The sequence below is a fragment of the Rhinolophus hipposideros genome, assembly GCF_964194185.1.
Source record: "Rhinolophus hipposideros genome assembly, chromosome: 7".
Taxonomy (NCBI): Eukaryota; Metazoa; Chordata; class Mammalia; order Chiroptera; family Rhinolophidae; genus Rhinolophus; species Rhinolophus hipposideros.
The window spans coordinates 52,701,589-52,715,144 of record NC_138053.1 but is presented as its reverse complement, the minus strand read 5'-3'; the positions used below and the strand labels follow the sequence as shown (position 1 = coordinate 52,715,144).

The 13,556-nt window shown below is 34.3% G+C and overlaps 1 protein-coding gene across 1 annotated transcript in view; it reads right to left on the bottom strand.

Moving 5' to 3' along the window:
* ANKRD31 (ankyrin repeat domain 31) overlaps positions 1–13,556 on the bottom strand; it is a gene marked incomplete at its 3' end in the record, with an annotated part of 132,675 nt that overhangs the window by 100,529 nt on the left and 18,590 nt on the right. Inside the window, exons 3-5 of the mRNA XM_081053573.1 lie at positions 11,238–11,347; positions 4,992–5,050; positions 2,207–2,247 (exon numbers count right to left, since the gene is read on the bottom strand). Of these exons, the coding sequence (XP_080909699.1) occupies positions 2,207–2,247; positions 4,992–5,050; positions 11,238–11,347 (210 nt within the window). The remainder of the gene's footprint in view (positions 1–2,206; positions 2,248–4,991; positions 5,051–11,237; positions 11,348–13,556) is intronic.

The window sequence follows — 13,556 nt, the reverse complement described above, 5'->3', positions numbered from 1 at the left end:
AAAAGAAGCTAAATAGCTTTTCACCACACTTGGAGGGTATGCCTGGCATAGTTTGAATTATATTAGGCTATTTGTTGTTAACTCAACATCTTAAAAACCACAAAGCCTTTTATACTTGGAGAGAAATGTCCATTACTATTTATGTTTATAGTTGTTTAATGATCAATTTATTAAACTTCTATATCTAACACATGAAAATTTGAAAACCACTGTTTCTTTTAACATCTAAACATTAATTACAAATTTAAATTCCCTTAAATAACTTAAACTACAAATTTAACATTTTTTACCACTTCAAACATATTAGCTGTTAAACAAAACACACGTGACTACATGGTTATAAAACTTATTACTGCTCTTAACCTAATTCTAAAATAACAATACATTGGTGCAATTTGTTCTACATTTTTTCTATACGTGTTCCTATACCTTCTTAAGATTAAAGTCAGACTTATTTTGGTATCTCCCCAGGGTTACAGGAATTATATCAGATCCAAAAGAAAACAAGTATTAATAATTTCTTCAACCAGCCAATCTGGCCAGAATCTCGGCTTTTGCATAACTTGATTTTTTGGGGCATGGAACTGACTTTCTCTCAAGATGATTCAAACCTGAGCAGCCAATTATCTGGCTTTACTTATAATAAGTGAATACCATAAACTACATAAAGGTTATTTTTTTATAACCTAATGTTCTGTCCAAGAATGCTGTCTTTAAGTTTTACTTAGCCAGTGTGAAAAAAGCTTTTGTGTTATTATTCTATACTGACCTGTTCAGTCAGCACTACTGCAAACTTATGCCGGCTCTTTTATCTTATCATGATTAGAAGGACCATCTAAAGCTTTAAATTCCTGATAGATGAGGGATTTAACCTGTGCAGAAAAGTCTCCTTTATTGAATATCAAATTAATCTGTCATCTTGGGACATAATTAGACCCCAGTTCTTACATGTTTTTATGAGTGACTGCTGGTGCTGTGTGGTCTTTCCTTTCCTTGGTACAATTCTTATTCCAGGACTTCTTGACTTACAGTTCTGTTTTCTTTCTTCTCTACTTACACAGTGGTAAACAAAAATATCCTATGCTTTATAAAAGATGTATTTAATAGAGAAAAAATGCACCTGTATTAACAAGTCTCTATTCCTTAAAGTCATTAAAAAGTTTTAAACATTCTACTATAATCATTTTTCCTTTTATATTAAGACTACTTTTTGTACTTCTTAACAATTTTTGAGTATCTTTATGAATTCACGTTTTTTTCACAAATTGATTTCCATGAACGAAAATAACTTGGGTTTTTTCCCCCCGCTTAATTTGTCACAGCTTGGCCAGTGAGAGCACCACCGACCTAATTCTTTATCCTTTTAGTGCAGCCCCCAGACATCCTTGAAAGCATCTTTGCTTTCCAACAGTAAGATGTTTCAGACCCATCCTAATATCTTCATGCTCTAAGAAAGATCAGCCATCCTTTAAGAATTCCTGGTTTATTTAGCATTCATACATCCATAGCACCCATATTACTTGGCAATAACAGGCTCAATAAATATTTGTTAAAATATAAACAAATAATAGTACAGACCAAAATCTAGGTAGAGGGAGTGCATGCAAGAGTTGATGATGATCATAAGTGGTGCTATTGTTGTAGGAGCGACAGAGCAAAGGAAAGAGTTTTTAAAACTGAACTTTTTCAGCTTCAAGTTACCATGTCCTTGTGCCCTTTTATTATAATACTGGGTTTCGTTGGCCTCTAAGAGTATTTACTACACAGTGTACAACATACATAATATTCACTCTGGGGGAGTCACTAGGAGACACCCCAGAGATAAAGACAACTATCTTCTGATACAGCTGCAACCAAGTTAAATGGCCTGTGTGACTGACTATCAAGAAAGACATGACATACCTATTAAGAATGCTATGAACAGAGAAAATAAATATTGTTTCCAAATTTGAATCCCAAAATTACATGTCAAAAGAGTAGACGTTTGGAGTAACAGGTACTGACTGCACCTGAGCTGCTTCTCATACGGGCAACTTTATTGCAGCACCACACAAGGCCAACAGCAATATTGATTTCATACATAAAAACGCATGGTAGCACTGTATAGTAGACTAACCCAGGTGTAAATGAATCCACATCTAATTAAGTCTTCCATTTTCAGGCTAAGACAAATTTACTCTACATGACTCTACCCATGAAAACATACCTTGAATGCTTTGGTGTTGCAGTGAAAGTTCAGCTTGGGTCCTAAAACATAAATAAATACATATAAACTTTAAAATGGAAAAAAACATTTTCTCATTCAAATACAAATTTAAACATTTTTCTTCATTTAAAGGAATTTCAAAATAGGATAAGTTGATTTTGGGACTCACATTCCAACAATTATTACCAATTTGTTAACATTTACATTTCAAGTGGTTGCAAAAATGAAAGAGGGAGCTGAAAAATTAAAGTGTGAACTTTAGGAATGTAAACAAACTAAACTACATTTAGGTCTGAAAGTAACTTTGGAGATGACTGTCTGCCATATAGGGGTGGTAGGTCAGGGAAAAAATTTGGTCCTGAATTATGTAGCTTGGCTATCTAAATTCTCAAATACACTGAAAGTTTGTCACTATAATTTGAGATGTAAGTAAGTCACTAGTGAGAAAATTCTCAGACATTATTTATAATTCTTGTATTTCATAGTAGGCAAAGAAAAGATAGGAAATACTGAATGGAAGAGGTTGCAAGCAAAATAAGGGTCATGCCTAATCTGCAATTTTGATCATCTGCCCCAAAATAATTAGAAGTGAACTGAAGAAAAGCAATCAGTTAACTTTTTTCTCAGTCTAATTTACTATATAAATGCAATCAAGGTACCTTCCTTTTAAAAAAAGAAAAGCCTCTTGTTGTTGCTGTTTTAAGAGCGGTTTTTATACACTAGGCATATCTACTTGAATCCTGAGCAAGAATAATAAATTGGACAGTCTCTCCAGACTAAAATAGAAGTGATCAATATATGCTATCTTTAAAATGGAAATAAAACTACTAATACAGAATAATTTCTATGAGGCAAATATAAAAGAATGTTGTTTTTTCCCCTAAAATGTGATTCTTTGAGAACAAGTTGATTAACAAAATAAAATTATAGTTTGAGTCAACAACAGAATTTTCTTCCTTGATTACAAAACAGAATTTAAGACACAAAATCTCAAAATAGAGCAAACTTTCATCTAAATGATTTAAAAAAATTATTTATATTAGGCAAGACTGCAAACAATGTAGTGTCCAATAGTAGCGGGATGATTAAATAAATTACAGTACAGTCAAGTTATACAGTGAAATATGTGGCCATTAAAATTCATGTTTATTAAAATATTAATGAGAAAATAATTATGATAAACAATTAAAATTTTAAAACAGGATACAAAACTATCTGAAGAATGAGCCCAATTTTGTAGAAAACATGAAAAAAAACAAAAATAAATAGAAAATCTAAAACAATGGTTCTCTCTGGGCAGTGAGATTATGGATGCTATGTTAAGTTTTCCTTAGTCTTTTCTTTGTACCATTTCTGTAGACGAACTTACATTGTTGATATATTCAGTAAAAGGGTTTTTGTTTTAAACAACAATTCTCAAACGTTTTTATTTGGAACTCCTTTATACTCTTAAAAATTACTGGAGAACCCAAAGAGTTTTTGTTTATATGGTTTATATTTATTTATATTTACATATTAAAAATTAAAATGGAGAAAACTTAAATAATTATTAATTTTAAAATAACAGGAACATGCTAATATATATTTATGAAAAACTTTTCCAAAATGAAAAAAAAATCATGAAATGGCATTGTTTACATTTTTAAAAATCTCTTTAATGTATGGCTTAATAGAAGACAGCTGCCATTTCATACCTGCTATTACATTAAATCTTTTGCCACATATTGTTTTGTTTGAAGTATATAACAAAAATCTGGCCTCACGCAGATGTGCAGTTGGAAAAGGAAGGAGTATTTTAGTAGCCTTTTTGAATACTTGTGGATATTCTGTTTTGATATCACACCAAAACTCTAAAAGCAATAACTTCTTTAAAGCTTACTGGAAATGTAGAAACTGAAATAAAATCAATGAACTTTTTATTCTGTTACATTATAACCCATTGGTCTATCTTGTACTTTGAATGGATGTATTATCTGTGCCTGATTTTGTGACATCATGCTTTGGTCTTTTAGAAAATACTGATTTGAGTTACACAGATCTTAGATTTATACACTTCACTATAAAATATCAAGAAGATCATCTTCATAAATACGCGTACTGCCACTGATCTCACCAGAAAATTTTAAGTATTAGAAAGCAATCAAGGCCAAGGTGGTAGACACAATTTTTCCTAAATTCTAATTTTCACTTAAAAGTTTGAATTATTTTCTTTGGCAATAAATATCATCAGCCACGTTCCTTAAAGTGACTGGCTCACTTCATTCATTTTCAAGAAAATATCTGCCATATACCCAAATGTGTATATATCTGCCATAAACCCAACCAGTTTGTCTGTCAGTTATTTTTTCAAGTAAAAAAAAAAAAATGAGGCTAGTGTTCTTACAATGCTTACAACTCAAACAAATGCACAAGTGCTCTCCTTAAGACAACTATCATGCTTCAGAATGCAGAGAAGTACTTCAACCTTCATCACCCAGATTAACAAAAAGGTATGTATTCAATGGTAGAGATTTAATAAAGCAAAAATATTCTCTGCTTCATCAAATGCATTAAGTGAAATGAATTTTTTTTTTCTTTTTTAACTGCTAGTACGTGGCAGTGAAAACCTCGGTACAATTTGACCACAATTGACCACTAGTACAATTTGGTGTCACTACCCTGATTCCTACTAAGGCTCCAGCATTTACCCACCATTTGCTTTAGCAATATACGTGTAACTGTCAATACCATGAAATAGGCAATAATGTGTTGGTATTATTATAAAAACAGTTTTGACTTCACAGACCCTCTGGAAGGTCTCAGGGATTCCCAGCGGGGTCCACAGACCATTCTTTGAGAACCACTCTTTTAAAATAAATGAAAGGATAAAATCTCTTAAAGTATAACAGTTGTATGAAGTCTAATTTTAATAAGCTCTACAAACTCTTCCTTCATGCTGTTTTATAAATTCACTAAAATATTAATAAATGTTAATACACAGAATCAACAATATGATTCAATTTTTCTTATGAAACTTACTGAGAATGTTTGTAAAATAACACATTTATGCTGCTAATGGGGCAATTATTAAAAAGCATATAATTCTAAAACTCAAGAAAATGAAGATGTACAAAATGAAAAAAAATCTACAATATAATAAAGCAAAAAAGTAGTATGCTTACTGTAACAGTGCTTGATTTTTTTGTTCCCCTTCCTCTTGAGATTGCTAGAAAGAAAAACAGTAGTTTTTTCCAAATGATGAATGTTAAAACAATGCAACAACCTAAAAATTTAACATTTAAGATAATTTTTAAGATGTTTTCTTAGCATCTTTTTCTATTGTGATGAAATATATGTAACACCAAATTTACCATTTTAACCATTTTGAAGGTCCAGTTCTGTAGCATTATGTACATTCACGATGATGTGCAAGTGTCACCATGATCGCTCTCCAGAACTTTTTCGTCTCCCCCAACAGAAACTCCATACCCATTAAACACTGTTTAATGGATCCTCTCTGTCCATTCAGATCCCCTCCCAACCCTTGGCATCAGCACTTCTACTTTCTGTCTCTATGAATTTGACAATTCTAAGTGTCTCATATACAAGGAATCATACCATATTTGTTCTTTTGTAACTGGCTCATTTCACTTAATACGTCTTCAGGGTTCATCCATGTATCCATATGCCCTTCGTTTTTGTCTGAATAACATTTCATTTTGCTTATCTACTCATCTATTAGTGGACACTTGGGTTGGTTCCACCTTTTGGCTATTGTGAATGATGTTTCTATGAATGTAGGTGAACAAATATATTTTTAAGTCTCTGCTTTCACTTATTTTGGGCATAAACTCAGAAGTGAAATTTCTGGATCATATGGTAATTCTGTGTTTAATTTTTTGAGGAATCACCACACCATTTTCCACAGTAGCTACACCCCTTCTACATTTCCCACCAGCAGTGAACAAGAATTCCAATTTTTCCACATCCTCAACAATTGTTATATTGTTTTTTTGATAACCGCCCATCCCAATGAGTATAAGGTGCTACCTCATTGTGATTTTGATGTGCATTTCCCTAATGATTAATAATGTTGAACACCTTTCAATGTGCTTACTGGCCACTTGTATATCTTCTTTGGTGAAATGTCCATTCATATCCTTTGCCCATTTTTACATGAGGTTGTTTTTTTGTTTTTGAGTTGTAAGAGTCTTTATGTATTATGTGTTATATATTATCAGATCCAAATTCAATGTCAGGATACTTTCCCCATGTTTTCTTCTAAGAGTTTTATAGTTTGGGCTCTTTAGTTTTTGTCTTAACTCCTTTTTACAAAAGAATCTGTAGAACTTAAGTAAGAGAGTGTTTCTTCTTTTTATTCAGAGTTTTTCTCTTCTCTTCAGTAACCTATTAGTGGTTCTGATGAGCCACTTTTGTCAGATTCTGAGTTCCAGTACTTCCTGAGGGCCAAAAATTATACAACCTCTGTGTTACAGCGTTAAATGCTGAATGGATTCTGCCTGATTCTCAAGTCATGTCAGAAAATCTGAAGTCGTGCCCCTTTCAAAAAAGATAAAATACACTGATAAAATGCTCCCATTTTAAGATTTCACAGCATACTGACTTTTATCACTTAAAAATAAATCACTACCTTCAATATCTTATTAGCATCAAAAAAGACCTTTAGAAAAAGGTTTCTCTTTGGGGGCCCTCTATGCTTGTTTTTATGATCAGTAATACAGCTTTCTGAAAATAAAGCCATTAGCCCAAACTTCCAAGCATTCTTTGATCCCTGAAACAGCCATAATAACAAGAAAACACAATTAAAGTACTGTGAGAACTTCAACCTTCTCCAATTAATGTTCATTGCTATTTACTGATAATGTACCCTTACATCCTTCAAGGTTATTACATTGGTTCCCAAGCCAACTTCACAAGGCTACAGGCCCAGAGAGAAGACAGAATTTCAAGAAATAAACCCAGAAACTCCCAGAGCAGCCTGACCAGCTCTCACTCTCCATGAGGCATCAGGTGTCTCACACAAACTAGCCTCACGTTCAGCAAAGGACAACACACTTTCCTGGCATTTCACTACCTTCATGATAACATTACTGCTAACATTTGCTTACAATACCTTTCTCAGACTATGGCACCCAAATTTGGTTATCTACATAAATGTTTTTGAATATTTCCAAATACTCGTATGATTGTCTTTTAAAGAGTTTCTTCTAGACAACTCACCTCTGCATTGCTTCAATATTCTTAAATGTTTAGTCATTTTAAATTCTACTCACTTGTATCTAAATATAACTTAAATTCAAAGTGATTTAACCATTGAATGAGAATTATCTTTCCTCTAGCTGAGTCAGGTACCAAGACCCTGTTTTCATCCCACCCCTTGCCAAAACATTCCTAAGCAACTGCAACTCTAGGCAGATACAGCAATTCTAGGATCCTAAGAATTGAAAAAGGTCAGGAAGAGTTAGTCAGAAAAATGATATCAATGGCATTGTTGATCAGCATAGCAGAGTCAAGGGGTTCCCTCAGTTTTGAAAAATCACACTGCATTTGGGTGTTGCAGGCATTTATAACCTCAGTGAGGTAGCCAGTAAGAGAATGGTATCTGTCTACTGGGGCTCAAAAAGACAGCAACACACACACACGCACACACACACAATCTCTCCATGACCTCTGGCCTTGCCAATCACGATCCTTCTTCCATCAAACAAGCCTTTCAAAGTTCTCGTTAATGCTCATTTTCACTGATTTCACCTCTACATATGGAGGGATAAGAATGAAGGTAAAACCTTTAGAATGGAGAAGGAAAATAAGATTCAACCAGGATTCATACCTCTTAAATAGAGAATTCTGCATTTCAGGGAGTAGAAGTTAGAAGATGCAGCCTGATGGTAATATTCACATGAATGAATTAATCATTATTTCCTGTTAAATAAGTATTTTTCAGATGATCAAACCTGACTGTAGTAACACCAGGGATGCCCCCTGTATTAATGAGTTTTCCTATATTAATCAGAGAAAGAGAACCAACAGGATATGTATATACATAAATAAAGAGATTTATTATAAGGAATTGGCTTTGTGGACTGGCAAGTCCAAATCTGCAGTGTGGGCCATGAAGCACAAGATCCAGGAAAGCTGATAGCACAGAGGAAATCTAAAGGCTGTCTGCTGAAGAATCCCCTCTTGCATGGTGAAGCTGGTCTTTTTTTTCCTATTCAGGCCTTCAACTGGTTGGATGAGGCCCACCCACATTATGAAGGGCAATCTGCCTTACTCAAATCCACCGATTTAAATGTTAATCTCATTCAAAAAGATCCTCACAGAAACTGCCAGAATGGTGTCTAACCAACTATCTGGGCACTTCATGGCCCAGCCAAGTTGAAATAAAATTAAGCATCACGCCTCCTCATTTTGATAGACATCAATGTCTCCAATTGTACTCCAGACATACGAATTACTAAACTCTCCAAACAAAATCAAATTTTCCCATGTAAAATTTAAAAACTGCTTGCCAAAAAATATATGTCAGCTTGAGATAAAGTAATACAGGTATTATATATACCAATGGAAAAAATATTCAAATAAAATAAAAATCAAAAAATAAAAACTGCTTGCTACATAGCACCTGTAAAGAATAAGGAAAGGTATTGCAAGACTCAACAAAAATTATGAATATAAAATATTTTAAAAGATGATGCCTAATTTTAAAAATTGCCATGGTGTGTGTCAAACCAAAGATCCTCTATTTCTACATAGTTTGTGCTTAGTTAAAATAGCCCATCATTTCTAAAATAGTCTGTTTTGAAGTTGAAATGTCAATATTGCACCTGAGTACTAAGGAAGAATTTATTTAGAAATCCATTTAATAATTATTTAGTGTTTATATAGAAATCAAATTCAAGGTATAAAACTATGTATATGTATATATATATATGTGTGTGTATATATTTAAATAACTCTGGGAAAGAATCTTTTCTGGTCTCTCCATTTCTATATTTGATAAAATCAATTTCTCTCATATAGTCAAATTTTTAAAGGTTTATTTACATAGAGTAAAAATAAAAATTGTGAAAGTAGCAATATGTGTCAATTTTTAAAATAATACTAATTAAAACTCTCTACAGGTGTTTAAAAACTTTGGTTATAGAGTCTAATTTTCACTGTAGGCAAAAATGGAGGGGGGGAAAGAAAGTTAAAGCAGGTATCTATTTTACTACCCATGAATTCCCATGAAGGTGAAAAAAGAGGGATAAATATCAAACACTTAATTTATCCTTCTTATCCTGATTTTACAACAAGCCCCAAACCAGCAGATGGCTGATTTACAATCTAATGACCCACCTATGAAAGATATAGTCATTAACTCTTAAGGTCCTCTAAGGCAATGTTCCAAGCTGGCTCATCAACAGAAATTCCTAGGGAGGCTTTCAAAAAATGGAGATTTCACATTCCACCTAAGTACGGGTCTGGGAGTCCGTATTTTTAAAGAAGTACCCAAATGAGTCTGATAAACCAGCTTTCAAAATCAACTGTACAACTTAGAGCCTGGTACAATATTCACATAGCAAATACATCTGAAATTAACTGAAAAATTATTTTTCCATTTCAGTTACTAAACTCAAAGAAAAAAAATTTTTCCTTAACTTAGAAATTGCAAAACTGATTTATTTTTTTTAAATACGTAGTGAAAGAGCAGCTTATTAGAAGAAAAAATACACTCCAAAGGGTTTGGAGCAGGCCCCGGAGCAAAAGCAAGGCTCAAAAAGCCCAAAGGCCCAAAGGTGGCATTATTAGGAGAAAAAGTACACTCCAAAGGGTTTGGAACAGGCTCCAAGCAAAGGCAAGGCTCAAGAGACTCAAAGGCACTGACCTGCGAGGACTTGGGAGTTTTTATCCCTTTTTTTCTCTAGACTGGGCTGTTACTTTCAGGGCATGGGACCACTTGATTGACACCTGTGATTGACAAGAGGCTATTACCTCATCTTTTTAGACTGCACATGTTCCTTCCTAGAATTCAATCTATTATAATGAACTTCCGGACATATGCATGATAATACAATGATGGTATAATAAAACACAGGTGAAATGAAGGTTATTGTGGACTTTACTGGCAGGTGTTTTTGAGTGACTGGTTTAATCTAGTTGAGTATTTTGTACCCCTTTGTTCCTCAAAGGGATCGATAATTACAATGAAAAGGGGAAGTTTTGGACAGAGAGGGTAGGTCTTCTGGGTGGTCGCATGCAAAAGTGATTTTTAAACAAATTATTAGAAGCTAAATGCAGACATCTCGGCTTCAAGGAAAAGTATTTGATGTTAAATTTTTCTTTCAATCAGAGATAATTCAAATGATATACCTTCCTAGGCACAATATTAAATATGTCCTCACAGTCACTGTTTGGGTCTGTTGTCATTTTTCAGCTATTAATATATATGTATCTTCCGTTCCATTCCTTAAAACTTTGTAGGTATCTCTGGTTAGCTAGCTAACTTATTTATGTCAAGTGCTAAGTGACTACATTTAAAAAAGTGCTAAGTAATTACATTAAAAAAGAAAGAAACAACAATTTGTGTATATAAGTGTGTATACACACACATGTAGTCACACACACATAGGACAAAAGAAGGGACTTTCAGCGGCTTATCGCTCAAATTATACCACACAGACTAATAACTTCTTCAAATTTACGATGACTTCTGACATACATTGGAGATGAAAATCATAATTATTATATTCTAATTTAATCTATTTTAACCTTCTGTTCCTCTTACTTCTCTTTCTGGTAGGTACCAGAAAAAAGAGTAAAATAAAGGAAAGGTGAGGGGAGAAAATATTTTAACCCCCCCTTCCCAAAACAACTGGCTTTTACCAAAGTTGCATCAGAAAAACAGAATGTCTAAGAAAAAAGAAAAAACTGAATTTAGAGAAGAAAAAAGCAAAATAATAGACAAAAAGAATTATTAGAAATTTGCAACTCTTTGAAACATTTCCGATTTTTAATAAATATGTATTTAATCAATATGCTTACATACCTGTAAGACTGCATCCTCACAAAGAACAGGCATCGTCTTATTTTCACTTATTTGCTTTTGTGGATCCTCTCTGAGTTTGAACCTAAGTTGAATCTCAGGAGAACGTGTGCCTAGAAAGAAATATGTCATTTGTGACAGGTTTCATTGCTCTGCTTTCCAATGACCCAAGGATTTCATAGATAGTACAAAATGTCACTAAAAATCATTTTGTAAATCATAATTTCCTAACTGCAACTTTTATGTGTCAAGATTTTTAAATTATTAATTAGGAAAAAACACATATAGGTTGGTGCAAAAGTAAGTGTGGTTTAAGGGGTTAAAAATAATTGCAAAAACTGCAATTACTTTTGCACCAACCTAATACTACACCAAAGTAATATTTGATATTTCCTTGTTTCAGAATGAATAAATGCAAAGAATATGTATAGAAAATTATATAGACGTAAACCCCACTAGGAAGAATACTTTCTTTTTTTAAAATTTCATTTTAGGTCATTTTTAAAAACTCATCATGCTAGTATATATAATTTAAGAAAAGTCAGTTTCTGTTTCAAAATGGCAAATTGAGCCCAAATTTTAATTTTCTTCCCTTCCCAGTTCCTAAAAAGAATCCAAAAAAAGATCAGTTTTTTTTTTTTTAATTCTGAAGCACAATGGAAAAAACAGGAAATATACCCACTATTGATTAGAAGAAGGGAATGGATAAAAGGGACACCAAACATTAGCCAAACAGCTTGTCACTCAATATAGGAAAAAGAGGGGCTCCTTCAGAGTAACTATATGGATGTCTTCCATCAGAATCACTGAAAACCACCCAGCTCAGAGAAAATCCCACCAACGAAAGATAGAAGAATGGGATGACGTCATAGAAATGGTGGCTGAGGTACGCCTCTTGAAACCTCCCCCAGAATTTACAACAAATTGAACACCTATAATTCCACAAAAGACTCCTTGTGCAGCAGTCAGGCAAGACTAAGAGACACGCAACGAAAATCATCTAAAGGTGGGCAAATTGGGCGAGCGGGGGAGGAGGGACAGGGGAAGTGTGGAGACACAGGCTGAGCCGGCACAGGACGTAGACCTGGCTTGGAGCTATGAGCTCCCTGCATTCCGGAACTACTGCAGCCATGGGAAAGGGAAGAATTCAGACTGCTAGCACTCCCCTTTTGGCCCTGTAATGACGAGTGGGGAAAAGAGAGACGAGGACACACTAGAGTGGGCCTAATGAATTTATTTAGCAATATCTACACAATTTATTTAGCAATATGCAATAGCAAAAGACAAAGGCAACTAATAGAATATGCTAAAATCAGAAAGTAAAGGTGATTAAGACTAAACTATATACATTGGTAACAATGTCACATCAAAGGAGTATACATATATATAAGTTTAAGAGATCCCAACATATGTTTACTACTTATCAAAACTCACTTGACTAAATACACAAATAATTTTATTAAGGAGTATCCAAAAGCAGTAATAAGCTCTATAGGATAGTAACTATTACAGTAGATGCCAAAAGGTCACCAAACCAGGGAAGAACAGCACTGGAAAAGTCATAAATCAAAACCTTGCCAGGTGTATAGCTGAGAACCTTAGGCATCTCCCACACCGCTGCTTGCTAGTTCCCAAGAATGCTGCTGTTGTCGTCATCGTCGTCATCATCATCGTTGTTGTTAGAAGACAAGGCACCTTCTAATGCTGTAAGCTGCAAGCTGCATACAAGTTTTCAAGATGCTAACAAGTTCTCAAGAAGGCTAACTGTGGGGAACAACACTGGAGAGGCCAGGTACCAGCCAGACCTCACCAGGTTCGCGGCTGGATGTCAGGACATACCCTGGTGTTGTAAGCTGCATGTTGTTGGAAGTCTCCAAAATGTTAGAATGATGAGAAATCACCGATGACAAATGACCAAATGACGAAATAATAATTACACTGCCAACTGAGGTCTGTCTTATATATATTCTACGATGTACCTTAGAGCCAAGTTTCTTGTTCCTGCCTCTCCCTCCGGGAATGGCCAGTTCCGGGAGGGCCGCAGCTACTGATATGAATGCTGCCCATCCAGCCAAAGGGCCAATTCATCTGGATAAGCAACAAGGCCCAGTGATGTGTCTGTCACGTTGTCCTGATATAACTTAGCTACTTCTTCACTTCATCTGCTGATGTGGGCAAAACAGACAGAAAGCAACATTATCTCATATCTCCCTTGCTTGGGAGAATGAGACCAAAGGGGGAATTTACTCAACCCCTAATCACAGCACAGAATTCTTTTAACACTAAGCTAACCATCACCTCACATTCAGTAACAGACAAAAG